This window comes from Glandiceps talaboti, chromosome 2 (assembly GCF_964340395.1).
Source record: "Glandiceps talaboti chromosome 2, keGlaTala1.1, whole genome shotgun sequence".
Taxonomy (NCBI): domain Eukaryota; kingdom Metazoa; phylum Hemichordata; class Enteropneusta; family Spengelidae; genus Glandiceps; species Glandiceps talaboti.
In genome coordinates this window covers 21,804,074-21,831,203 of record NC_135550.1, presented here as the reverse complement: position 1 = coordinate 21,831,203, position 27,130 = coordinate 21,804,074, and the positions used below count along the sequence as shown (strand labels likewise).

Here is a 27,130-nt window from a genome sequence, read left to right as displayed (position 1 = left end):
ACTGTGAATCGTTTCCACTTCACAACGCATTCATTTTTTTCTTAATTACAAGTACACTATAGTTGATACATAAACAGAACAAAAATTACAAAGTTATTTAATTGTTCATCGTTACAGTTCAATGAAACTCACAGTTTCATTACCGTATTTCATGTGTCCGTGAAATTGCTAATTGATCACAGAGAAGATATTATCAATGTATTTACATTAATTAACATATCGATACATGCATCCAGGTGCCTTTTACTCTCCCTTCAGCCCATCCTCTGCTTTAATTTTTTTCCCAAATACTTCCCGTCCACTGTCTACTAATTTTGATGTACAGTACTTGTAATGTATAGTCTTACATGTAACGCAGTCTCATGAAAGGGAATGCATGTAATTGTACCTTTACTGTTAGATGAATGCGACTAAGTTGTCCTGTCCACGTCATTCAACAGTTAACCGTACTAGCTACCTCACGTAAGAAAGCACTACCCCAATGTGAAATTAAAGGAACACAATACGAGTTTATACGATTGTTGTGGGTAATCTTTGCTGGACATCAAAATGTGCCTCTAATATATGTTGTACTCACTAAAGCATACTTAATCACCACTTGCTATTGGCAGAACCCAAACTCAGTACTAGTATTCTGTACATAATCGACTTTATGACATATTAAGAGGAAATAATGCATGTCAAGGCCTGGCTTGACTCAAACAACTTAACTCTGAATAGAAGTAAAATCAAGACCATGTTTTTCAGTTCTTCTCAAAAACTAAAACTAAACCCAATTTTGCAAATTCGAGTACAGGGAGACCTAGTAGAGCAAGTATTTGATTTAAAATACTTAATAGTTTGCCAAACTGTGAGACAAGTTATCGTCAGTGATGAACGACTTTCAACATTTAATATCAAACACTTCTAATTGATACACTTATCACTAAAGGGATTCATTGAATACTTCACTGTTTGAAAAACGACAATCAGATTGGATGGTGACAAAAAGTACCGAGGAAGGGATTCCGCATTGTCATAAGAAAATATATTATAGGTCTAGCATTTCTGATAGCTATAGAATGAAAATGTTTGTTTTTTAACAATGGGCTTATATAAGATCTAGAATCTACAGAAAAGAAAGAACTAACTACATGTGTGTCATCTTTAAAGAGATAAAATGATGACTGGTTTCTATTGTAAGCATTTGAAAGAACTAGAAATAACCCTGAATGGCATTAGTTCAAATGTGCATTAATAAAAAACTTAAGAAGGATCTCGTTTTAAGTAAACGATTCGTTATTAGTGTCTAAAGAGTAAACTTGGTGGGACTTCAAAGGTATGTTGAAATAAGATTGACAAACCTAAAGGAACCACGTGTGTGTACGTGTGAGAAATGACATACAGAATGACAACCAAGATAATTATCTTTTATAAAGAGTTAGTACGGCACAGTATCCGTTCGATCTTATAACGACAACTTGTTACTTACCTGTTGGTTGTATAACATACAACGTTACCATCACAAGGAAATTAAAAGCAATGTCATATTCTGCTACTTTCGTTGGTGACATGACGATGCCAATAATTCTCTTTAGTCCTGTGTCGTTTTTGACAAATATCAAGTGTATCACAAGCTACCTCAAATATGTATAATCCCACTGATGAATGGCTCAAACCATTTTTTGAAGGGGTAATGGACATCTAATATACAGTGATATATTACCCAGGGTACACTTGTTTAATCTACGATACATGGTGCATTTACGACATTGTGAATAATTATGAGAATTAATATACACCTCGTGACGTACCAAAAATTGTAACGAAAGATATGTCATTGGAAATGATTTTAATGTTATAGATCAGTCAGTTACATCGTATCAGGGAGAAACATGAAATGACATTTAGATGCTTTAAAACGCCCCAAAATATCGTATCACGGTAACTCATGGAGAGTTCTTGTTCAACAAACTTTTTTACTACTGGTATTATCTATTTGTATTTTATTAGAATTAGAGGCGTGTAAGTGACTTATATCCTTTCAACCAGACAATCCTTATATTATCTTTGTCAGCTGTCAACATATACATGTATATCGTTTAGTCAACCCTAACTACTAATAATATGGGTAACTTGGCGTCAAATCCTTCACGATAGACTGACTTCTAGGTCTACTGACGCCTACAAATTGTCCTTGTTTTTCTTTTGAATTATTACTTTGAGTGATTGGCTTCATTGTGGGCAGAGAAGACCTCTTTCCTCATAAACAATCCACAATATATACAGTAATTACATCTAAAATGATACGAACTCGAATCTGTATGGTTTAATTTTGAAATATCGACATTTTAACGTAATGGAGGGGTGGGGGAGGGCGGAGGGGAGGGATTGATGGGGTTAATAATTTTATGATGTCAAACAATATTCAGCATGTAACCATGGTAATAGTACGGTAACCGTTGAATTTATGGTAGACTAGGCATCCCCCCCCCCAATGAACAAGTATTACTTCTACTTCTACTTCTATACTCTGTAAACATCCGAAATGATTATCATCACACATTACCTCCATTTGCAACTGTCTACATCGAAGTAAATACAATAAACAAAAATTGTGATTGACCCACTTATTACTCGCTAGATATAATTTATTTTGTCTTGTGTGCTTCTATTGCAGGATTATCTCACTTCAGAGTCCCTGCGTTCCATATTCTACAACAGACAATGTACCAACTTAGCGTTGAGAGTCTGCATACGTGAACACAAGTACAGTTAAAATGATACATTTATTTAGTCTTTATCCCAACATTTTGGATCTATTGTGACATTGTAGAAAATATAGTAATTAATAGATAGTCATGCCTGTCTTTAATCAAGGGAAAACCGTTGGTGATTACTTGTGACTATCGTGTCAATGAATATTGAAAGCTTCATAAATACGCCACTTTCTTTGACTACATTAATTATTCATAGAGCAATCCTCTTTTTAAATTGAAACGCTTTGTACGATGCCATAAAATGCAGTCTTGCATAGAGTTAGAAAACCATAAACATTGTCATGAAACTAGTAAACCCCATTTTTCTAATGTCACTTAACTATGTCACGTTAGCCTTTATATGAAACAAGATAAATCTACCCTATAATGTCGTCATGTGTTGTTCTGGGGACTTTACAGTAAATTGCATCATTGTCATTGAATGATGATATGTCCCAAAGTGGGAATTGGGGTCTTTTTGGTTGCGAACAAAGGTGTTGCCATAGTCTGATAAGGATAACAAAACCCCAGATCACATTGTCAATGTCCGATCACCAAAGTACACCACTTATAATTTAAAGTGGCACTATCTCTAACCAAAGACCAGTTTTCGACTATGATTGGTATATAAAATACATAAAGCATACTACTGGGCACACCAACATTTATTTTAACAGAAGCAAAAAACACGCTAACATCGTGTGATAGAGGTGGTGAAATATGACCACAGTTGCATGAAAACCAATATATCATGGTTTTTGAATTTATTAATATTGGTATCCAAACAAGTATATCATAATATTGTTTATGGAGGACATGAATTGCTGATGAGAGCTCTTAGACTGCCAGTTGCTGTACATGATTTAACATAAAGCAGTAGTTGGACTAACATAATTAGTATCTCAATATAAAATCAAAATAGCAATCAAGAACCATAGAGTTAATATACGGGCATGTTATTACTTTACCTAATTCATAACTTTGGAAGATATTGGAATATATGACATCTTGAAATTTCTTTGTCACTCTAAAAGTACCTCCTATGCTGTTTGGTATAGTACTGATGTTTGCAAGGGATTGTCTGTTTGGGAAATATTTGAGGAATGTAAATTGTTACGGGAGTAGTTAATATTTCTGCTAAAAATTGATATGTTTAGACAATGGGTCAGCTACTAACATTTATCATAACATGGAAGTGGGTTATACTTCCATGATCATCATAATAACTACTATATACAATAACGTGTATATTACTGTTTCAATCAACAGTTAGAAGCGTTCTCTTACATTTTCCAAAACTTGTATAATTTGCATATTAATGATCTGATGATTTTAACAGGTCTGCACGTCCAAGTATATATACATCTAGAAAAAATATGAATCTGAACAATTTTAGTTCTCGTGTTGTTACATTTTAACTATTTTCATTATTTGTTCACTTTAATAAATAACCAATTTGATAAGTTTACCTGAAGTTTCAAACTACGCTTCAACCTACAAACCCATCAGACACAATATTGATTAACCAGCTGGCGTTTGACAAAATCATTGACACACACACACACACACACACACACATATGCAAATACACAGTGCTGTAAGGGCAGGTGCAGCAACAAATTTGTCTGGCATAATTAAGGCACACAGTTGTGTTCAAAATCTATAAAGTATATTATGAAAATTCAAGTATAACGAACACATTTTGACCTAAATTAGCAGGGTATTAATCACCATGGATACCATCTTAATCATTATGTCTGATACATAAATATGCATATCAACCATATCCCATATCAGGTCAATAAAACCAACGGCTGTAAAACAGCAAGGTTACCAATTTCTCTCTTTTCAACAAGCTGAGTTCCATGGCATGGAAGGTCATCCATTACATAGATTACACATTGAATGACAATGAGAAACCAACATATATTTTTTTCATGAAACATGAGCAATGGGGTCCTTGATTATGTTAACATAAATACAAATATACAAGTCGGACATTTTACTGAGTTCAAGTTTTCTTTATTTTGAACAAATATCTTATATCTAAAGTTAAATACATTTCATATGTATAAATGGTGACTGAAAACAAACACAAAAGAAACAAAGAGAGAAAATTTCAGTGTGGACTTTTTCATGTTCATCTGTAAAACATATTGATAATATGTAAAACAGAAGTTGTCAGCAGTTAGTCTGGTTCTATCTGTGTGAAACGTAAACGATCAGCTGATCTGTTTACCAATATACAACACAGACTTATATCCTCAACTATTTTAATACACATCAATTAATGCGAGTTTGAATTTTACACAAATTCTGGCATTTTATGCAATAAATTTTACAAAAATATATCATTCTAAAGACCATCTCTTACTAACAAATATACTACACTGGAGTCACAGTTCTGTTAACTCATGTATTCCTCCACTGGCATGTCACTACACATAGCACAGCCAATGGGTTATGAGTTATCATAGAAGGTACATTGACCCTTGGTGTGGATGAGAGTTCACTTCTCACAATCTTGAATTCAAATTGCATGTAAGTTTTCCCGGATGCTTTTACACTCTTTCAGTAGAGCTCAGTTCATGTAAAATGTCATGAAGCTGAAGGTAAATCAGACTGTCTAAATCAAATAGTCTTCCTTCTTTATTATGATGAACAATTTACACAGAAACGCTTCTCATATCTGTCATCGTAGCTATAATAGAGAAAAGAAGAATACATCCGTTAATTTTTATAATTTAAAATGAGGCATCAGTTACAATTGTACAAATGTCAGCAATAAATGATAACATTCACCTAGATACATGCTTGTCGTATTGCCACCTTGTCATCAATGAAGTTATATTTTACTGAACTGGCCATAGAGGGCGTGATTACCAGATGTCAAAAATCAAAAACTTTGTTGGGTCGGATTCAAGAAATATAGAGTTGGGTCATGAGAAACACAGAAATAAAGATAGCTATCTTCATGTTACACTGTATATCATTAGACTAAATGACTACTGTCAATCTAATACAACTTGAAGCAAGTCAGTAGTGAACTTTTCCCACACCATGTATAGTCATGACATCAATTTTCATGATGAAATGGGATTTTCCACAGAATACTTCACACTACAAAACAATACAAATAAATGAAACACTTAGGAGTATTAGTAACTATACTCTTATTTGTCTTACACACATTGATGTGTTTGATGCAATAAACACTACCCAATCCAATACAAGTACCAGGATGGCTCTTGTCACCAGAAATTTCAAAATCATGTATACATAATTATTTTGTATCAACAGAAGAAAACTTACTTTACAGTAGTACAGAAGAGGCAGTATACACCTGAACAGTTGTCACATCTTTGATGACAATGAGAACATATTGGTTTGTCACAATAATTACATGGACATAATCTGACTGCCCCAGTTCTCCTGCATTGTGTACACATGTCACTTGGTGTGTCACCATTCATGTGGTGTTTACCTGCAAAATATGGAGAAAATTGTCAGTTCAGAGGGCTGGGGGAGGGAATCTGTGACAATTATTACATTGATAGTCTGACTACATGTTGTCTACAGTGTGCATATATCATGTATGTATGTATGTATGTATGTATGTATGTATGTATGTATGTATGTATGTATGTATGTATGTATGTATGTATGTATGTATGTATGTATGTATGTATGTATGTATGTTGTGTTACATGCATGCAAAATATGGCGGAAGACTGTCAGTTCAGATCTGGGGGTGAGGTTGATGATTTGGGGTTTGACTGTCAAAGTACAATATAATTCACACTGGGTCAAAGTAGACAGAGAGTAACAGACAAACTTGGAACATGTACATGTATTTGGTAATACAGATCAGCAGTGGTACAAGAGATCATACAACAAATACATTACTCACTAACATTCACTACATACAGCTGTAAGTACATCTATTACATGTCAAATATTCAATATAAACATTATTACAATTACAATGTAAATTCACCTTGAGCTGCATCTGCTGGTATGAGCTGACCATGCATATTCAGCATAGCTTGACCACTAGGTAGATAGGAAAGGTTGTTAGGTGTACCATTGCATGGAGTGTTTGTAGTACCATTACTCAGTCCATTACATGTGGAAGTACCATTGGAATGAGGAGATGACTTAGTATTAGCACCAAACAGCATTGCACGGGTTTTAGCTGAAATGACAATGAAACAACAAAACTGTCATTTTTGATCCTTGGAAAGGAACCACCCTGACACTCTGCAAATGAGAGTGTTTTAAAGATACAGCAACTAGTCATAGCAGGTCACTGAATATAGTCAAGAAGGAGAGAAGTCTGCTGGGTGGGTATGCAATGGTCTTATAAGTTACAACTGTTGTATTAACCTGTCTACTGTACTGGTAGTGGTAGGAGCTGTGACTTCACAATCAATGGTTGGTCTATATCCATAGACATAAGATGATTACCATCACTGCATTGTGAAGTCAGAGACTTCCTGTGATTAGACTGTCTATACTAGTGCATATCGAGTGGTACAACATACAGGGGTAATGTCATGGGTCAGTGGATGCACAGACAAGGAAGAAATATAATTAATTCCTTGTTTGTGGTGGAAGTCAGCCTGGGTAGCACAGTTGGCAGGCCTTGATAGTGCATCTAGTAATAGAGAAGTACTGGGTTAAAGTTCTCACCCAGCAATCTTCTCTCCTTTTTGACTACATTCAGTGTCCTGATACTCAACTATGTTAGCATACAACTGTATATAGTTACAGATATAAAGATGAAGGTGCACACTTTGTATTTTTCATATTCTTTTTCCCCCTGAATTGTACCATACCACACTCTCTTCTTGTGTGTTTTGAGTATAACAAAGATTGTTGATTGATTGATTGGGTGATATGCGAAAAACATTCCAGTTTTCTTTTTTAACATTAATCTTGAATATATACGTGTGTGTGGGGGGGGGAGAGAACAATACACATTACTGACGACAGAACCATGTACATGTAAATCAGTTTTCGTTGTTGACAAAGAGAAAATGAAGTAAACCTTCACATTTGTGACACATGTGGTGCAGTGTAAACAATAATAGGTCTGAGAAATGAAGACAAGCTATCTCATGTCATCTACTTCTCATTGCTTACATTAACAGTTGTATACACAGTACATGAAGAAAATGTGAACCCTACTGTAAAAGTCTATCGCAGTGTGAATGCAACTGACTTTATGATGTACATCAATGTTATACACTAAATGACATGAATGAGGTCAACCTACCATAAACTTCTTTCATATTTTCTTCTTTCGACTCATTCATCTGCCTCACACCAATGTGTGTTTTAAGTTGTAATGGTGAGCCCCCAAACTCGTTCGAACGTGGTCTCTTCGGCATCTTGTAGCGAGCGGATAGTTACAAGTACGTATCAATGTATGAACACTCGGAAGTTTACATGCGTCATGCAACTGAACTGGTTTTTAATAAAGCGCCCCCAATTTTCCCGCCGTTTTTATTTGAGGAATTTGACTAAAAACAAACGAACAAGTTTTAAAGTAATGGCGGCCGTCGTCGAGTTGATGCTGGAAGGGAAAATTCTTCCCAAACACGTTATTTCATGGTTAAAGGGAGAAAAGAATCAGGTGGAGTACACATTTGACATAGCTGACCGAATTGGAAATGATGCTACTGAATGGCATGCCATGCAAGCCAATCAATAAACCTGTTCTGTGAAATTGCGTTCGTGGAGGATGACCTCAAAACATAGAATGATAGATTAGATTTCACAAACTGTGAAATGGGATACATTGTGATCAAATCGATGTTTCTCAAAATATGCATTATCAGCTGACATTATTTAAATGACAAGTACAAGTTTAAGTATAAAACATATATAAGTACATTTTTTCAACTCCCCTCCATTAATATTTGTGTTATTATTATTTGTTTACATTTATTATAATTATCATATTTATGAATGAAAATTATTTCGTTTTTTTTAAATCTATTACATGTGTGTTCGTCATATTGCCTCCTGATAAAGTATAAAGCAACGAGAGCTACATATTGCTGTTGACACCTGGTCACCCAACCTGACACTGACAGGAAATATTGTCTCAAGTCCAAAGTCACACAGTTAATCATGATGATTTTGATATTAACCAGAATATTTTATTGGTGTCGGTTACACCAAAGAGTTGCATTTCATATATTGCCGTAGGAGGTAGTCTATATCAGCACTTGGGAAATTATGTAGTGAAATCCAGAAATGTATACTGCAGTGATTATACTATATTTAGTATTTAGTGTGTACAGTGTTTAGGAACAAATCTATTACAACCATACATATATTTCTAATGTGTCTATTGTTCTCATTTCAGGAATTCACTGCCCAGTACCAGCTGTTAAATGATGGCAACCAGCAGACAGAATTTGTACCATACCTTTTAAACTTTTTAAGAGAGCAGAGCTCTGAATTAATTTCCTCATCTCTATCTACGGGCGCATCCCCAGTAAAGACGCCAAGATCACTTGGTAAAAACCCTTCCTTTAGTTATAAATCAACTGGAAACTATAAGTCTAAAAGTACCAACAGAATACAATTGTTTAGTAGTCCAAGAAGACAAGAGCCAAGTCCGAAACAAGAAGTGAATGTTCCACAATCAACTAAAAGTGAAACTAGTCCACGCTGTGAACTCATATCGACTCCAAGTTGTGCCAAACCTACTGCCAGCCCCAGCCCCAGACATTGCCAGACAACTCCAAAATCTTCTTCCAAGTCAGAGGACTCGCTTTCACCGCCATGTGGGTATTCACCATACAGTCCGTATTTTGAAGGTACTAGACATAAAAACTCACCGAGTCACAGACCAACCCAGAAAGGAGGTGACCTTCATGGTACATCACCTGAAATTTTACAGACAAAGGGACATAAAAAGAAAGGTGCAACATATAATTATGAAGACAAACAGAAAGGTTATCAGCAGTACCAACCTTCTCCTGGAACAAGGAGGAAATCCGGGAATAAAAGAAGAAGTAATCCAGACCACAAAGAGAGAGTGAAAGAAGTTTTTCCGGAATATAAACCTACACCACATTTACAGTTGGATAATTTGGAGGATTTCCCACCTATTGGTGGGTCATCCTCAAGTAAAGCTACAGCTAGTCGTAGAATCAAACCCACACCAGTTACAGGAGAAAGATTGCAGAATAGGACTCAGAAATGTTTCACCACCACACCAGTTGTTGCTCAAAATACTGAAGTGTCATTTTCTGTAAAACCAATACAGTCAACTCAGTTTATGAGCCCACAAAAGATGAGGAATTGCAATCATACTGAAAGTGCTAATAGTCCTAAGTCAACATCAAAGTCTTTAGATGAAGAAAGAGAACTGTTGAGGATTGAGAGACAGAAGCAAAGACTAGAGAACACATCAACAGTGTTCAGTCCTAGTAAAACAGACAGTGGTGGTGGTGGTGGTGGTGGTGGTGGTATATTACAGTCACCACCACCGATACAACTAACTCCTACAAAACCTCCTGTGACCAGTCTCTTCAAAGCAGAATTGAAGGAAGCAAGGAAAGACAAAGTGGCATACATAAGTCAACTAAACATTTTAGCTGAAATGTACAGCAGTTGTGTGCAAGGTATATATAGCTTTATGTGTAGAACTTTTGGTTCAGTATTTATGCTGAGGTTGGGGAATCTCAGTAACAGAAGTAGTCAGGTAAACATACACTGTCCCAGGATTTTGGTGAGGAACCTTGGCAAAGTTACCAAGGAACTTTTGGTAGATTTTACCTGCTTAGTGCCCTCAGCTAAATCACCATGAATTGACCGTGTGACCAAAACCATGATTTATTATCAGTGTATGTATACATACAACATACCAAGAATTCAACAGGGCCATTATATAGTAATGGATTCAAGTTGAATCTAGCAATGTCAATACATTATTTCTAATACTGGTCAATCAGAAGTAATAGGACTTGGTGGAGGCTGACAGTGACAATGTATGATACTCCACTTTAGTTAGATAACCTACATAGATTCTTGAATTAAAATATAATAGGCTGTAGTGTGCCAGACTATTTCAGAATCTGTATTTTACATTCCAGAGTTTGGTTGGTAGTGTCCATTCCATACTAAAAACTAACATGTATCAAGAAAAGCTCAAATTAATATAACCATATTTTGTGTTTTCAACTTTCTGTCACTCAGAACTGTTAGTGCCAAACATTGTAGTGGAATTGTACTTCGTTATCCAACTACTGACAGTGAAGGGTGTCGGTGAAGACATCATCTCCGAAAACACAGCTGATGTAGATGACATCAACTATTTACATAGTCTTCATAATTGTGTGTATTTTGCTGTTGCAGTTCTATCAAGATTACAGCGGTAAGTCTAATGTTCTACCGTCCAACACCATTGTACAGTTGTACAGATGTTCACCTTTGACTGATATATCATATATACTTACCCGACTGGTTACTGGTATTTCTTGTCAAGTTTACAGCTTTTTTATCAATTGATAAAACAGGAGCTACATCCATATATGGTATTTCACTTACAGGTTACTGGTATATCTCGACAAAGCAACTCTGAGACTGCTCTCTGACAATCCTAGAGTCAGTCAGTTCTCTGACACTTTGAAAATCAAGTTGTTAGAGTTAAGTGAAGCAAGTTGTAGTGCTGGTTACATGTCAAAGAATACCACCATTGTACCTGGTGTGGCATTTCAAGCTGACACAGACAATAGAACCAACTTCCCAAATGATAGATCATTCCATCTCTTCAAGAAACAAAGGTATGTCAACTATGATATCTGTCAATTATCCGATCAAATAACATAGATGTATATATCCATATATATTTAATGAAAGCTAGTGGTCAATATTGGTTCAACTGTAAACAGGACTTTATATGAAAAAGATGATTTAGAAACTTGTTTCTAATGTAAGCTTTAGTAACTTACGGAAGCAAATTAAGCGATGTTTAATACACCTAGCAGTTTTCACATCTAGGCATCTTCAAGATCAAACTGCAGATGGGTTTGCAGCTTTCAGTGTGAATTTGATAACCTGAAATCGCTATATAATAGCAGTGTTGCATTGAATTCTGATGTCAACAAGTCGTCTTCATTGATGTATTGTATTGATTGGTGCTTCAAATTTGTCTTTGTATAAGTAATAAATGAAAACTTTCTTGAAGAATGAATGAATTTTTATTACATCCAGGGATACATTTTATGAATTGGTAAGGGAGTGGGAAGATAACCATCATAAGCCAGGGTGGACTATGAAAACAGCAATGGCACACAAAGTATGGTAAGTTTATAAGTGTGTGTTGTGTGTCAAAATACCAAAGAAAGTTTGTGTTTTATTAAGGATGAACTCTGAAAACAGCAAAGACACATGAAGTGTGGTAAAGTTTTTGTAATCTAGAATTACTTTGACTCCTATAACTCTGACATGAGTAAATATTATGTAAATTAATGTACAAATTTATATTTTATTGACATTCATTTGTCTGATATATCACCTTCTGGTTTTCTGTTTAGGCAATTAGTTCATCACCAGTTGGAGTTTGCCAACTTTGCCCATTTTGTGAGACTCTTCCAATCACAGCTTATAAAGGTAGGTCTGAACCACAGGGCCATATTGTTAATGTTATTTACTATAGTTGTGTCTTTATCTGTTGTCAAATTGGTAAGTGAGTTGAACATACAGAACATATTAGAGGATAAATGATCATGTAAAACGAAGTAGAAACTACAGTGATGCATTCGTTTGATTCTATATTATATCAGGCATGAAATTCAATAAAATGCTCTGACATGCTTATCAGAATTTGCAAAATGAGCTTATGGGTTTTACTATTAACTCATAACTTGCATGATAACATTTTCACACCAGTGAGTTTGCATAATTGGGAACAAACGCTTTATTTACATACATATATTACTCACTACAGATGTGTAAAAGTGGTAATTGTCAGTTAGATGATCTGACTAGCAATACAGATGACATGGAATTCCTACAACATCTCAGAAAGAATAATCCTGAAAAACTCAAAAGGTAGGTTAATGGTGTTATAGATTTAGATACCCCAGTACTATAAGTAGGTAATATCTTATCAGACTTCCTCTGTCTGCTTCATACCGTTCAAAAAATATAATTCAGAGTACGAGAGTATTTTGCCCTCTCTGTTAGTCATGGGGGTTTGAAAGTACTGTTGATCTTTCATGTACATTTCTGTTGTACCGGTGTATGCTCTTTGGATCTTCAGTAGCCTATCTTTTGTTTATAACTTCCTAGATCAAGTTATAAAACAATATGTGATTTCACCATAAAAAAGGCAGAATTGATAGATATATAATAGTTATATGATAATACATAAATGATGTCAAAATTGTTAATACATCACATTTTATATTTATAAGTTGTTGTATATTTCATTGGTAGATTATGATAAAGGATTTGAGTATGCCACAAGATACTAAACATTGGCAGTGCACATGTAGTTATAGTAGTTTTTATTGATATGATTATTGATGTTAATTTTTGTTGACGTAAATTTCACTTCTTCATTGACAGGTTACAAGAAAGACTCATCATGCCTTTATCCTATGGAGGACCCTCCCCTCCACCTACATTTACAGGACCTGAAGAGTTCTTTCACAATTTTGTTACTATTGCAGATAGGTAAGAAATCTAATGTAAGATTTACCAACCACTGCATAGTTGGTGTGATTAGGCAATAGTCGAGAAATCCCAACCTCGTTGTCCAACTATTAAGAGGGAATGCTTTGTGAAAATATTGGTATATATTAAAATGTTTTCAACAATGTTTGTACATCTTTGACATCAGTTAGATTAGTACACTTTATCATTGGTCATTGTTGAAATACAACCTGTAGTTTTGATTTGACTTATAACAGCCTTCATTTTCAAATTGAATTAGTAAACTTCAATTTGACTATTTTCATGTGTAATTGTTTCCCAGTCAAAGTAACTTTACCTTTTTTCATGTGTGCAGCTGTTCTAAATCAAATCTTTCATTTGTACATACACCAGCTTTGTTTCATCTGATAGTTTGTGTTATGTTCATTTTTCACCAGCCATATCTTCAATCAGCATTTGATGGATAGTTTGTCTGCCAAGATATTACAGGTAGGTAGACACTTTCCATATATTTTTAGTGTTAGGTTCTGACATAGGTTTTGTATATGTATGGAAAGTCCCTAAAAACCATGTAATTAAAATAACTGACACCGTTGAAAATTCCCAGAAAAATCTAATTTACCCTACAAAATTTCTATAATTTAGTTATGAAATGATCAGTTGCAAAATGCTGGAAATTGGATAGCCTGAAAAATAAACTTTCTGTCATGGCAAGTCCGTTGGTCAGATGTATGTTAAAATATACAAATGTACTGTGAAAATGACATTAGTTAGTCATAGAAAGTACAGAAAATTTAAGGGTATGAATCCTTCATCTGTATAGATTTGTAGACATAGAAAGAACATGTGTGTTGATATTTCATACTTAATTTCTGAAAATTTAGAATACTTGTTTGTATCTTTCATGATAAACATGGTAATCTCATCTCTTGATAAATGGTAATGTGTTTTTACATTGTGTATTGTCTATTGTATGTCTCAATGCGTATAATACATTATATCTATTGTAATTATCCAGTTAAACAGAGTTGAGTTATCACTGCCCGTGGATTCACAAGAAAATGGAACCAAACCATGTGTAACACAGGTACAAATTTACTACCATTTTTTATTTTCAGCTCCAGAAAAAACAACAGTTCTTTCACACTTCAAACCCTTATACACTACACATGTCAAAATATGGAATATGATGTGTTTAAAAATATCATTCTGGTTATATGGCCTTGAATTAAGTAGGATATCCAGTATTTATAAAAACATATCTTGGGACAATTTCTCATTATCTCATTCAATATTTACTTATTTCCAGGAGCAGCGAGATGCTTTAGTCAGTAGTCTTCTTACAAATAAATTATTGGGAAAGTTTTTAGGACTTGTTGTATTTCTACCATACCAATGTCCAGAGAAACTACCTGCACACTTAGAGATGTCGATTCTTGCCATTAGAAATGAGGTAAGGTCTAGTACCATTGCAGTTTATACAACTTTACTATTTTGGTTTCTCTATCATTAGAGAAACCCTCATGTGATATTGTGTTAGTAACCAATATTTGATATCTTGATGAATGAATGAATGAATGAATGAATGAATGGATGAATTAATGAATGAATGATATCTTGAAGTACTATTTCAGTCTTTCACAACTCAAATTGAAATAGATTTGAGTAATGGAGCTCCAATTTCATTCTGAGGTAAGTCTCAGCCATAGAAGGGTACAGGACAAAGTCACTGGATCAGACTAGTATTTTTGTCATAAATACTTTACTTGTCATGAATGTTGGGTATTCAAAATTTAGTCATTACTATACTTGGAGCATTGGAAATGGACCTCAAGGTTACTATGTTGCATTACGGAAACTTGGTGAATCAGTTGACAAATATTGTGGTCTCACTCATAAATGTGCTCAGTTATGCATGCATATTGATTTCAGACTAGTTTATCATAAAAGATATTGTATGCCGAGTTAAATACAGCACTAGACTGACATTAGTTGATAATAACATTACCATGCATATGTGTTGATTTCAGGCCAATGTACCATTAAATATTGTATGCAAGTTAGATACAGCACTGGACAGACATAAGGTGATAATAACATTACCATGCATATGTGTTGATGTCAGACTAGTTTAACATAAAGTCATTAGATATTGTATGTGAGTTAGATACAGCACTGGACAGACATCAGTTGATATTAACTCTTCCATACATATGTGTTGATTTCAGATCAGAGTACCATTAGATATTGTACATGAGTTAAGTACAGCACTGGACAGACATCAGTTGATATTAACACTACCATGGGTGATAGACTATCTGAGTATGATGGACAACTTAGCACCTCACTGTCTGTACTATCAGAGTGTGTTAGACAAATTGCTGCAACTGTACAGGTAAATAATCAATATTACAACACCATCAGATCAATATTGTAGGTTTTAAAGCTTTGCAAGGTTTCCTGATACATAGATTAAACATAATGCCATCAATTTGTCAGTGTGAAGGGGAAGCAAATCCTTATCTTGCACTAAAATCTCTTACTGTCTTACTGATGCATCATTTTCACGTGATGTCAATGTTCAAAATACTACACATACATATTACACACTAATACTTATTAAAGAGCACTGTTGGGTTGACACAGACTTGTATGGGTGGTATTGTATGCACACAGCCACTCATTAGCCAAGACTGAGATACTGTATATTATGTACCACAAAAAGTAAACCCAAATGTAATTTTAAATCATAACTGAATACCTAGAGGGAGTTCTATCAACAGCTAGACCTAATCAATATGTGTACATTTTGCATGTTTTCTTTCCAGACATCTGACTGCCATGGTAGTTGCAGGAAATGAAATCAACCACAATTACATTTTAATGTTGCTACTACTAGGATGGCTTTTTGAGGTAAATGTTATAAATGTGTTTCTACCAGGTAAATAAAAATTTTGGGTACAAATGCAGATACTCGGAGTACCTACATTGGTACTCATGCATCATGACATTCTGTTATTATTACACAGTTAAGTTTCAACAACAGCATACTTATAATTGTGAATATGTAACCATGCATGCACGTGATTTCATGAACATCATGAAATGCTCACACACTCAAATCTGCATACAGTTGTACAATGATATTTTCAATATTGTACTGCAGTACAAATTTTAGTGATGAAGTCGGTGCCATTTACTTCCATTGTTATGTATTATTTATTTATTTGTTTGTATATCCTTAGTTTTGTGTTTACCTTTTAGATTCCAGTGTTCCCAGAAGGTCTCTTCTTCAAGCTGTATGACCAATCACTGAGTGAGATCACAAACAGCGCCCTCAGTGGTGATTCACCATGTTTAGATGCCATTGATCTGATAGATACACAGTTATTGTATTTATGCTGTCCATATTTAGGTAGGTATATTTGCATATTTCTATTGCAGCAGTTGACTTTGACAAAATCCTTTCAGTTGTGTAGATTGACAAAAAGAAGAATATTTGAAAGATATTTAGGTGCTCAGTGTTTCTAATGATCATCCAGAATTTTGTTTCAACTGTCCTTGAGAACTTGAAAACAAAACTTTTTTTTTTATCTCCTAGGGGTCCTTCTTGAAACCTGATTTGTAGGTGAATTTGAAACCTAAACTTTGTTTACTTTATTTGTCTACAAGTATTTACATCACAATTTCATGAAAGTCTTCCCAAATTCCATCTGTAGGTGAACTTCGTGTCTTACTGTTGGAGTCAGCAGCTGGGATGAAATCTCAAGGGAACACATTCAAGAAAATCACCCCAATAGCTGCTGACAATGTACCACAAGATGAGAACAAGAAGAACTATCTATCAAGAATAGAGAAGAGATTACAGGTAGATTTTGACTCAATTTGTTTACAGGTAGATGGAGACATGATGGATACATGTTTTCACTCTTTATAGGATTTTCACACAAAAAATATAGTGGTCTCAATTGAAACCAGTTTAATAAAAAGAACAAAATTACCTTGTTTAGATAAAATAGTTTAGGCCATATTGACTTGTAACCATGGTGAATGATAAACATCAATCATAATGAAGCCCTGCATCCTATTTTAAGGTACAATTATTCCTAACGACCAAATACACTCACAGGGTTAAACATTTCTGAATTTAAGCTAAACTTGTTTTTTCCCCCCTAAAACTTGTAAATCATTAACTGTTCAAAGAAATGCTCAAAATCTTCACAATATTTTAAAAACATGTCATTGTATAAGTGGCTAGTGCTGTCATACCTGTAATGTTTTTTTCTCATTTTTCATCAGTCACAGTTGATAGAAAACTTCTACCATAACCAGCCACAGTCTGTACAGAAAACCATTGACTTTGTCTCAGAAAGAGTGGTTAGTAACTGTAAGGAACAGATAGAGGGCGGGCTTCTGATGGGGCTAGTGCAGGCAGCACTGGCAGAAATATCTAAGGTTATCAAGGAAGATCTAGCTAACAAACAAACAAACATAGATCTGCCAACCAAACAAACAAACACTGATGTAGCTACAAAACAAACAGATACGGATCTATCTGGGAAAGAAACAAACATAGATATTACCACCAAACAAAAGGTGATGGAACTATCAACCAAACAACCAGTCATGGATCTGTCCACCAAACGTACAGACAGGGATCTGTCCACCAAACGAACAGACAGGGATCTGTCCACCAAACGAACAGACAGGGATATGTCCACCAAACAAACAGACACGGATCAGTCCACCAAACAAACAGACACCGACAAGATTAGAAAGAAGATTTACACCCTGATAGCAGAAAAGTGCAGTAATGCAAGGTCTACTGTAGTTGCTCAGTGTAAAAGGTAAACTATATGATAGTATTATGAACTCTTGTAAAGAAGGGTTTAGTAATCTTTAGTTGTTAGATTGTACCAATGCAACAGAAAATGACACAAGAAAGTCAGTGGCACTGGTACATCTGTCATTTTTCTGCCTTATTATCTATGAATAGGTGTTATGCCACAAATGTTGAAGCTTCCTGACCTGACCTGACTTTGATCAAATATCGTCAGATCACAATGCAAGTTTTTATACATCTTAGTCGACCCATTGTCGTAACTGACAGTACCATTATTATAATCAACATCACATTAAGTACACGTGTGTAAGGGGTGAGAGGTCACAAAATTTTTTACAGTCTCTCTGTGGGTTCTCAAAAATATTACTGTTGAAATTGCAACCACCATTTCTTCTGTAAATGAGGCAAGTACCCTGTAATACTTTGACTACTTCTGTACAAACTGTTGATCAATCATGAATAGAATCAATCAATCAACATTATCATCATCAATGTCCAAATCCATTCTTGTGGAAAGTGTTATGATATATCAGGTATTATCATGTAGTTAGGCCTTATCTCACACAAAATGATTTCCACTTAATAAATCACCATCTATACATGAAATGTAAAAGTTCTAACTAATACTCAAATCGAGAGTAAAATGGATTAACACAAATTACTCACTAGTAAACGGATTAAAAACATGCTGACTCGAATAGAGAGTACCATATGGTGACATTCTATAGTGTCTGTGATGTCAATTAAGATTATCCTTGAACAAAGTGTAAATCATAATGGTTGAAATGCTGTACATGTGTTCAAGCATATGCAGAAACAAGCAGATTAGAAAGATAGAAAAAGAATGTAAAGTAAATTTATGATTTGAATTATAATGTGTCTGGCTGCACTCTGTATAGAAATGATGTACTGCAAATATCAACTGTTCTGAATACTAGTGATATAATAACAACAAAACAATTGCTTATTGAATGTAATAATGTTGTAGAATCACAGATTTTAAGGCATGGTTTGTAACACTACACAGAAGAAACATTTAAATACACTAGAGATGTATTTTGAAATCGAAATCAGAGTTATGGCATACTCTGTAATACAGAATTTCTGCATTGTAATTACACATTTTTCTACTATTATTACTCATTTTAGCTCCCATTGTAGAAGACTTCAGTAGGCAGCTGGCACTACAAAGCCTTGTAATCTCACTTACTCTATCACAATTCAGCTATTATTATGCTACTGATGTGCCCTTGCCTGACCTATTAGAGATCATTTTGTGTCATGCTTGATTGTATCAGCTTGCACTGAACAAAATAGCGATGTTGACAAAATGGGCAGTTATTTTCTGAAACTTGTGTAGCCCTTGCAGTGGTAACAGAGAGGCATAATGTAGTGATAGTATTTAGATTGTGTTCATATGGTAGGGAGCCCCAGCAAATTGTGTTAGGAACGTTGGTACAGAAATTTGTACTTCCTTACTGTCCATGTACTTGGTAGAAGGTTGCAAAAAATACTATAGTCTCCATTTTTCCAACATTTTTCTGATCACTCAACTATTTTCTGTCAATCTGTGGGGTTTTTTTTTTTGAATCTGCGACATACTCAAAGAGTTTTCTAGATGCACATCACAGGGCTGTCAGGGTTTTGGATAGACAAAATTGGGTTCATTGAACCTTGATAGATATCTTCACTAACAGTATAAAAGCAATTTTATTTTGAAATATTGGACAGATTTATCTTTTTGTTATTTTTTTGTAATCACCAGGTACTGCCAAAATAAATGTTACAAGTCCATCAAGTTGATGCTGTCTGAGAACACTAAGTCAGAAGTATTGAAAGCGGCAACTACCATTGCCAGTGAGATGGCTTATGAAAAACTCCACCCATGGATATTCAAATCGTTTACTGGTAAGTTTAACATTATTGTAAAATCTACAACCTGTGCCACAGTGACTGTGGTGTCACTTAGACCATTGTGATGGTCATCCTGAGTATAGAGATTTCTTTAGTTTGCATTTTCAAACAATCATGTCACTGTAATTTTCAATCTGATATTGTTTTCAGCAAAGATGACGAAGAGATTAACAGCTGAAGTAGACAAACTCTTAGTTGATGATACAACATCAAAGAGTACCACTGGTCATGTTGACAGTCTATGTAAACAACCATCTGACAAGCAGGCCAGTGTTAAAACAAAAGAAAAACCTCTTATTGCCACTGAGGGAAGTATAACCAAAGATGTAGCTGCCCTAACTTTGAAGGATAAGGCACTCAGCAAGCCTGTGCAATCTGTGGAAGGGAAAGAAAATGTGACTGACTCACTCACAGTACTTGTGTCAAAGCTGAAGGTAAAACAATCAATACAAAGTAATCAACTGGTTATCCCAAACTATGTGCTATGATTAATGTGACATGTATTGATACCTATCTTGGCACCACTGAACTCAAAGATATAATGCTATGTATCATAGATTCATTTGGAATCCAATCCATACGAAGGAGATAAGTAACATCAGGGTTATTCATAGGTATGCGAGTGCAGACTATGTTGATAAAATCATTGTTGAATGTTTTATCCAATCTAGAATTGTGTTTACACAAGGAACGCTTGATCTTGTGTCTTTCAGATTTGCCTCAATCTCTCTCAATGTTTACTATGTTGATAGCCCATAACTAACAGTTTCAATGAATTTTTTTGCATGTAGGAGATAGTGATGAAGTTTGATACACAACAAAATGAAGACCAAACGTTACTGAGTGACTTGAACACACTACTACAGAAAGTACAGTGTGAATGCCAATCCAAATCAGTGAGTACATCATAGTTGTCGTAATTTCAAAGTTGTTGAAGTATCATATTAAACACATGTTGATACCCCAAAGTCCAGTATTGTCGTATCTGTTGTTATGAAAGACAAAAAATAATAGCGATGTTGGACTACTTTCACACCTAGGGTGACTTCATCAAGACGACCTATTGATGCAAATCAAATAAAGTAGTTTGAGATGTAGAATAGAAATCTTACCAGACTAATGTCTTTATCATTTCATGGTTACTAAAAGTTATTTTTAGGTCAAAAATAGTCATTAGAAATGGCTTTTATTCACATAAGAAGTACAAATGTGTCAATTTCTTTGCTCGAAAGTACAAACCACATAGAGAACAGACAGTTATGGTTGCTTATAACTTGTAATCTGTTTACATTTCAGTGTAATTCTCTAATTGTGCTTGCTAAAATTGGTGAACTGGTTGTGGATGTTATATCTATAATGACAATACATCATCCACAGTACATAACGTCAATATTACAGACAGATACCAATCCATTGCTGCAAATATTACTACAATGTCACAAATCTGAACAGCTGACATCATTAGACAAACTTCTCTGTGTAGAACAGCTGAGTAAGATCAGTGGATCAGATAACTTGCAGGTTTGTATGTCTTTACATGGTGACACTCACATAACAAGTGTGTATGTCTTCACATGATGACACTCACATAACAAGTGTGTATGTCTTTACATGGTGACACTCACATAACAAGTGTGTATGTCTTCACATGGCGACACTCACATAACAAGTGTGTATATCTTCACATGGTGACACTCACATAACAAGTTTGTATATCTTCACATGGTGACACTCACATAACAAGTGTGTATGTCTTTACATGGTGACACTCACATAACAAGTGTGTATGTCTTCACATGGCGACACTCACATAACAAGTGTGTATGTCTTCACATGGCGACACTCACATAACAAGTGTGTATGTCTTCACATGGCGACACTCACATAACAAGTGTGTATATCTTCACATGGTGACACTCACATAACAAGTTTGTATATCTTCACATGGTGACACTCACATAACAAGTGTGTATGTCTTTACATGGTGACACTCACATAACAAGTGTGTATGTCTTCACATGGTGACACTCACATAACAAGTGTGTATGTCTTCACATGGTGACACTCACATAACAAGTGTGTATGTCTTCACATGGCGACACTCACATAACAAGTGTGTATATCTTCACATGGTGACACTCACATAACAAGTTTGTATATCTTCACATGGTGACACTCACATAACAAGTGTGTATGTCTTTACATGGTGACACTCACATAACAAGTGTGTATGTCTTCACATGGTGACACTCACATAACAAGTGTGTATGTCTTCACATGGCGACACTCACATAACAAGTGTGTATATCTTCACATGGTGACACTCACATAACAAGTGTGTATGTCTTTACATGGTGACACTCACATAACAAGTTTGTATATCTTCACATGGTGACACTCACATAACAAGTGTGTATGTCTTCACATGGCGACACTCACATAACAAGTGTGTATATCTTCACATGGTGACACTCACATAACAAGTTTGTATATCTTCACATGGTGACACTCACATAACAAGTGTGTATGTCTTTACATGGTGACACTCACATAACAAGTGTGTATGTCTTCACATGGTGACACTCACATAACAAGTGTGTATGTCTTCACATGGTGACACTCACATAACAAGTGTGTATGTCTTTACATGGTGACACTCACATAACAAGTGTGTATGTCTTCACATGGCGACACTCACATAACAAGTGTGTATATCTTCACATGGTGACACTCACATAACAAGTTTGTATATCTTCACATGGTGACACTCACATAACAAGTGTGTATGTCTTTACATGGTGACACTCACATAACAAGTGTGTATGTCTCCACATGGTGACACTCACATAACAAGTGTGTATGTCTTCACATGGTGACACTCACATAACAAGTGTATGTCTTTACATGGTGACACTCACATAACAAGTGTGTATGTCTTCACATGGTGACACTCACATAACAAGTGTGTATGTCTTTACATGGTGACACTCGCATAACAAGTGTGTATATCTCCACATGGTGACACTCACATAACAAGGGCGTATGTCTTCACATGGTGACACTCACATAACAAGTGTATGTCTTTACATGGTGACACTCACATAACAAGTGTATGTCCAAACCTTACCTAATACATTATTAGAAAGTGTTAGATTTGATATTTTGAACAGTGTTCAATTTGCGATTGTGCAGTTTGCATACCATTGCCTATTTCTATTTTCAGAGCCTTGTTGTATGAATAATATTTATTTCAAGAACACTTTCCCTGTTAAAAAACACATCGCAAAGAGCTAGACAATAAAATTGAAAACATCACTCAATAAAAAAAGCCTTTCGTGTAAATAGCTGTGTTAATAGGATTACGTTGAATCAAAATGAATCATGAATTATTATGGTTTGTCATTCACAGTGGCTGTGATTGTAACCTTGATCCTTTGTGGATACTCATGTACTAGTATATGTAAACTGAATTCCAATATATTTTTTTAGTACCTTTTACCATAATTGAGAGTAACTGCAAAGCAAACTAATAGGAACAGTGTCTGTTTAGAGAAAGTAAATGTTCAATTTTATGTACTTGATATTGTTTTACAGGAATCCTGGCAAAGTTTTCTAATGATGTTACAGTTTCTGATTGTAAATGGTACAACTATGTGGAACACAGTGGAAACATTACTGTTGTCATGGTTATCAACAATGGACGATATCAGTGGAGACATAGCTGTAATTATATTGAACTGGATGCAGAGTCTTGTAGATAGTGGTAAGGGATTCAGGATCAGTGGATATCATTGGAGATGGCAATTGTGTGTGTGTATGGGGGGGGGGTGAGAGAGAGTGGATGTATGTATGTATGTATGTATGTATGTATGTATGTATGTATATATATATATATGTATGTATGTATGTATGTATGTATGTATGTATGTATGTATGTATGTTTTGCATGTATGCATGTATGTATGTATGTATGTATGTATGTATGTATGTATGTATGTATGTATGTATGTATGTATGTATGTATGTATGTATGTATGTATGTATGTATGTATGTATGTATGTATGTATGTATGTATGTATGTATGTCTGTGCCAGTGTGTGTCTGTCTGGGTGGTTGTGTCTGTCGATATGCCTGTGTGCATGTATTTATTATCTATGTGTGTGTGCATTGTGTGTTGTGTGTATCTGGATGTCTGTGTACATGTCTGAGTGTGTGTTTATGTGTGTGATGCATGTAGCATGATCGTTCTATATTGTACTGTACATCAAAGCTGATTTAAATTCCTGAGGTCTGATTGTGTATTTTGTCGGCTCTTTTCCCAAAATGTAAATGAAAATGGCACTAAACCATAGACATAATATGTCTAACAAAGAATGCAGAAAGTAATATTGTAAATGAATATAATTTGATTAGATGAATGAATAAATGACCTTGCCCTATTGCTTAGTTAACCATATAGTAGATTTGATCTTTACTGTCATTACCATAGCAACCTATTACCACACTGTATTTTATTACCATAGCAACCTATTAGCACATTGCATTTTATTACCTAATGACTTCTGTGCATGTAATGATTAATGCAATAGAGCATAAAATAGAAGCACTAGGGATCAGAGGTAGCCAAGAATGAATATAGACTGTGCTATGAATGACAATATTCTCATATACGTAAGTTAGAATTGTAAACTCCTGCCATAATTACATGTAACCTTGTACAGCTTAAATGATGTGTGTTTAGGGTAGGATTATACAGACTTTCTCTAAATCAAGGGATTATGCTTTGAATATTAATTTTGATGACATATTACAGTTTAATACAGTTAAATCTGTCACTGAAATCCCCCCCCCCCCACACACACACATACACACACACACAACAAAAAACATGTCACGGAAATACCTCCACCCCCACACTCAGACATACACACACACATCAACAACAACAACAACAACAACAACAATAATAATAAACAAAATATGAAACTACATTTACTGTAGTAACTCTTTCAGATAGCTGGCAACCAAAGCATTACCGGGGGTATATTGTTCAAAAAGAAAGAAAACTTCAAAACTTGCTTCTGTAAATGATGTTCCTAATTGTACAAGTAGAAATCAGTCATAGCATTCATGTTTGTCTTCAACAATCAGCTGTAAAACAAACACTACCAGTACAAACTTGAAAATGTAGACTTTTGTTGAGTCTTAAAGTTTGACTTGATCCTATTTGGATGTTCAAAAGCCATGCTTAACAACAATTTGACTGAAAATGACAACTGTTTCTCAAACACCACCATCTTCTTGCAGGAAATGAAAACCTTGAAGCCAGGGACTTCGCAGAACTTCTAGCAGCACTACTCCAACTATGCAGCGATCTTGATGAAGAATTGATTCCACTTTGCTTTGAGAGCATTATCATACTTTAAGAAAGACAAAAACCAAACATTCAAATTTTGCTGAAGACAAAGCCTGTCTACAAAATACTGGACTCTCAAATTATTGGTTTCTATAATAAGCCCAGGACATTCACTTGTCACCTGTTGTGTATACTTTTTATTCTGAAGTCTTTGTTTTTATCAAGTGAGTGGATCAAAGTTTACTTTACTATAAAACAAACATCCATTCATTCTGTTCTTAATGAGAATGCAAACTTAGAGCAGTGTGAAAGCAACTTGACTTATCAATATGAATGCACTGCCAACAACAAAAGATCAAGTAAACTTTAATATATATGCAAATGACTATGCATATTTGCAATTAAAAACCTTCATCTAGTAATTTACCATATTATATGAAATGGACATGTTAATTTCACAGGGAAATAAACTCATACATTTACATACATATTACACAGAACTGGGAGAGGATCGTATATTTTTAAATAAAAAGTATGGAAAAATTATCAAACCTTTTTTATTGTAATATATGACTTTGATTATGCATTAAAACCAAACTATTGTAGTAAACATGAAGTGCATTGGGTGTAATTATTTATGAGATGTGTCCATTGATATTTCTAAGTTTGCTCATAGTGTTATTTCAAATACTTGTTTATAACTGCAATGAATGGAGACACTTGGCCTGGATCCAAACAATACTACATAGTTGTTTCTTGGTTCCTTACATATTTTGAAGAACAGGACAGTATATACTCCAGGCTATACTGTAGAACAGGACAGTATATATACTTCAGGCTATACTGTAGAACAGGACAGTATATACTTCAGGCTATACAGTAGAACAGGACAGTATATACTTCAGGCTATACTGTACAACAGGACAACATGTGTTTCCCAATGCAGATTACTATATAAGTATATATTTTGTACATGTACATGTACATGCATTAGGTGCACACTGAAACATCATTTCAAAATGTCATAGACTGCTTTACTCTACCATGTATACCCTGTATCTGTCCTGAAGACAGCAAGCTTGAGCTGTAACATTTACAATATGTACAGAACACTGCCCATCTATTTTGATAATGACTGGGTAATTTGTTTTTGAAAATTATGGTTAAAGTACTAAAACCAAGCCCAAAAAGAACTAATAATTCATAGATATGATAATGTAAAACGTTGTTTTGCTAGTTCTATTTACTGTCGTACATGTTTATTTTTAGGCAATGTGATGATTTATAATCAAAATTATTCTGGTAGCTTAAAACATAACAAATGTACACATGATGCACAGTTGGAATAAGGTGATAACATGTCTTCAATGTAGCAGAAGACAACGTCAGTGAATCAAGTCCTGACTTGTGCAGTCTGCAGGCAGGACTAAAGGAGATACAGGTTGTAAGCTGTAAAGTGTACCATGTCACTTATTAAATACCCTCAGGTATGTTGAGTGTCACACTAAAACGTAGCTGTGTCATGTATATGAGGTAGTTGCCATAGTTACATGTTTAGTGACCAGGGTCCCCTAACAATTGACCTCTTCCTAACCTGA

General features: G+C 34.9%; 2 protein-coding genes across 2 annotated transcripts; one reads left to right on the top strand and one right to left on the bottom strand.

The window, feature by feature from the left end:
- Positions 1-5,031: 5,031 nt before the first annotated feature.
- On the bottom strand, positions 5,032-8,131 carry LOC144453740 (uncharacterized). Its single transcript, XM_078145081.1, has 4 exons — positions 8,017-8,131; positions 6,736-6,933; positions 6,051-6,222; positions 5,032-5,439 (listed from the first exon to the last, which is right to left on the bottom strand). The coding sequence occupies exons 1-4, from the start codon at positions 8,129-8,131 to the stop codon at positions 5,391-5,393; spliced, it is 534 nt and encodes a 177-aa protein (XP_078001207.1). The 3' UTR covers positions 5,032-5,390.
- Positions 8,132-8,292: 161 nt separating this feature from the next.
- Positions 8,293-25,602, top strand: LOC144445530 (codanin-1-like). The gene is made up of 23 exons (XM_078135120.1): positions 8,293-8,397; positions 9,115-10,381; positions 10,956-11,133; positions 11,309-11,542; positions 11,973-12,062; positions 12,296-12,371; positions 12,709-12,812; positions 13,332-13,439; positions 13,856-13,907; positions 14,437-14,505; positions 14,728-14,871; positions 15,647-15,813; positions 16,247-16,331; positions 16,683-16,833; positions 17,138-17,313; positions 17,718-17,873; positions 18,015-18,265; positions 20,027-20,169; positions 20,326-20,609; positions 20,967-21,071; positions 21,472-21,696; positions 23,770-23,938; positions 25,484-25,602. Exons 1-23 carry the CDS (start codon positions 8,293-8,295, stop codon positions 25,600-25,602), a joined length of 4,458 nt encoding a protein of 1,485 aa, XP_077991246.1.
- Positions 25,603-27,130: the final 1,528 nt, after the last annotated feature.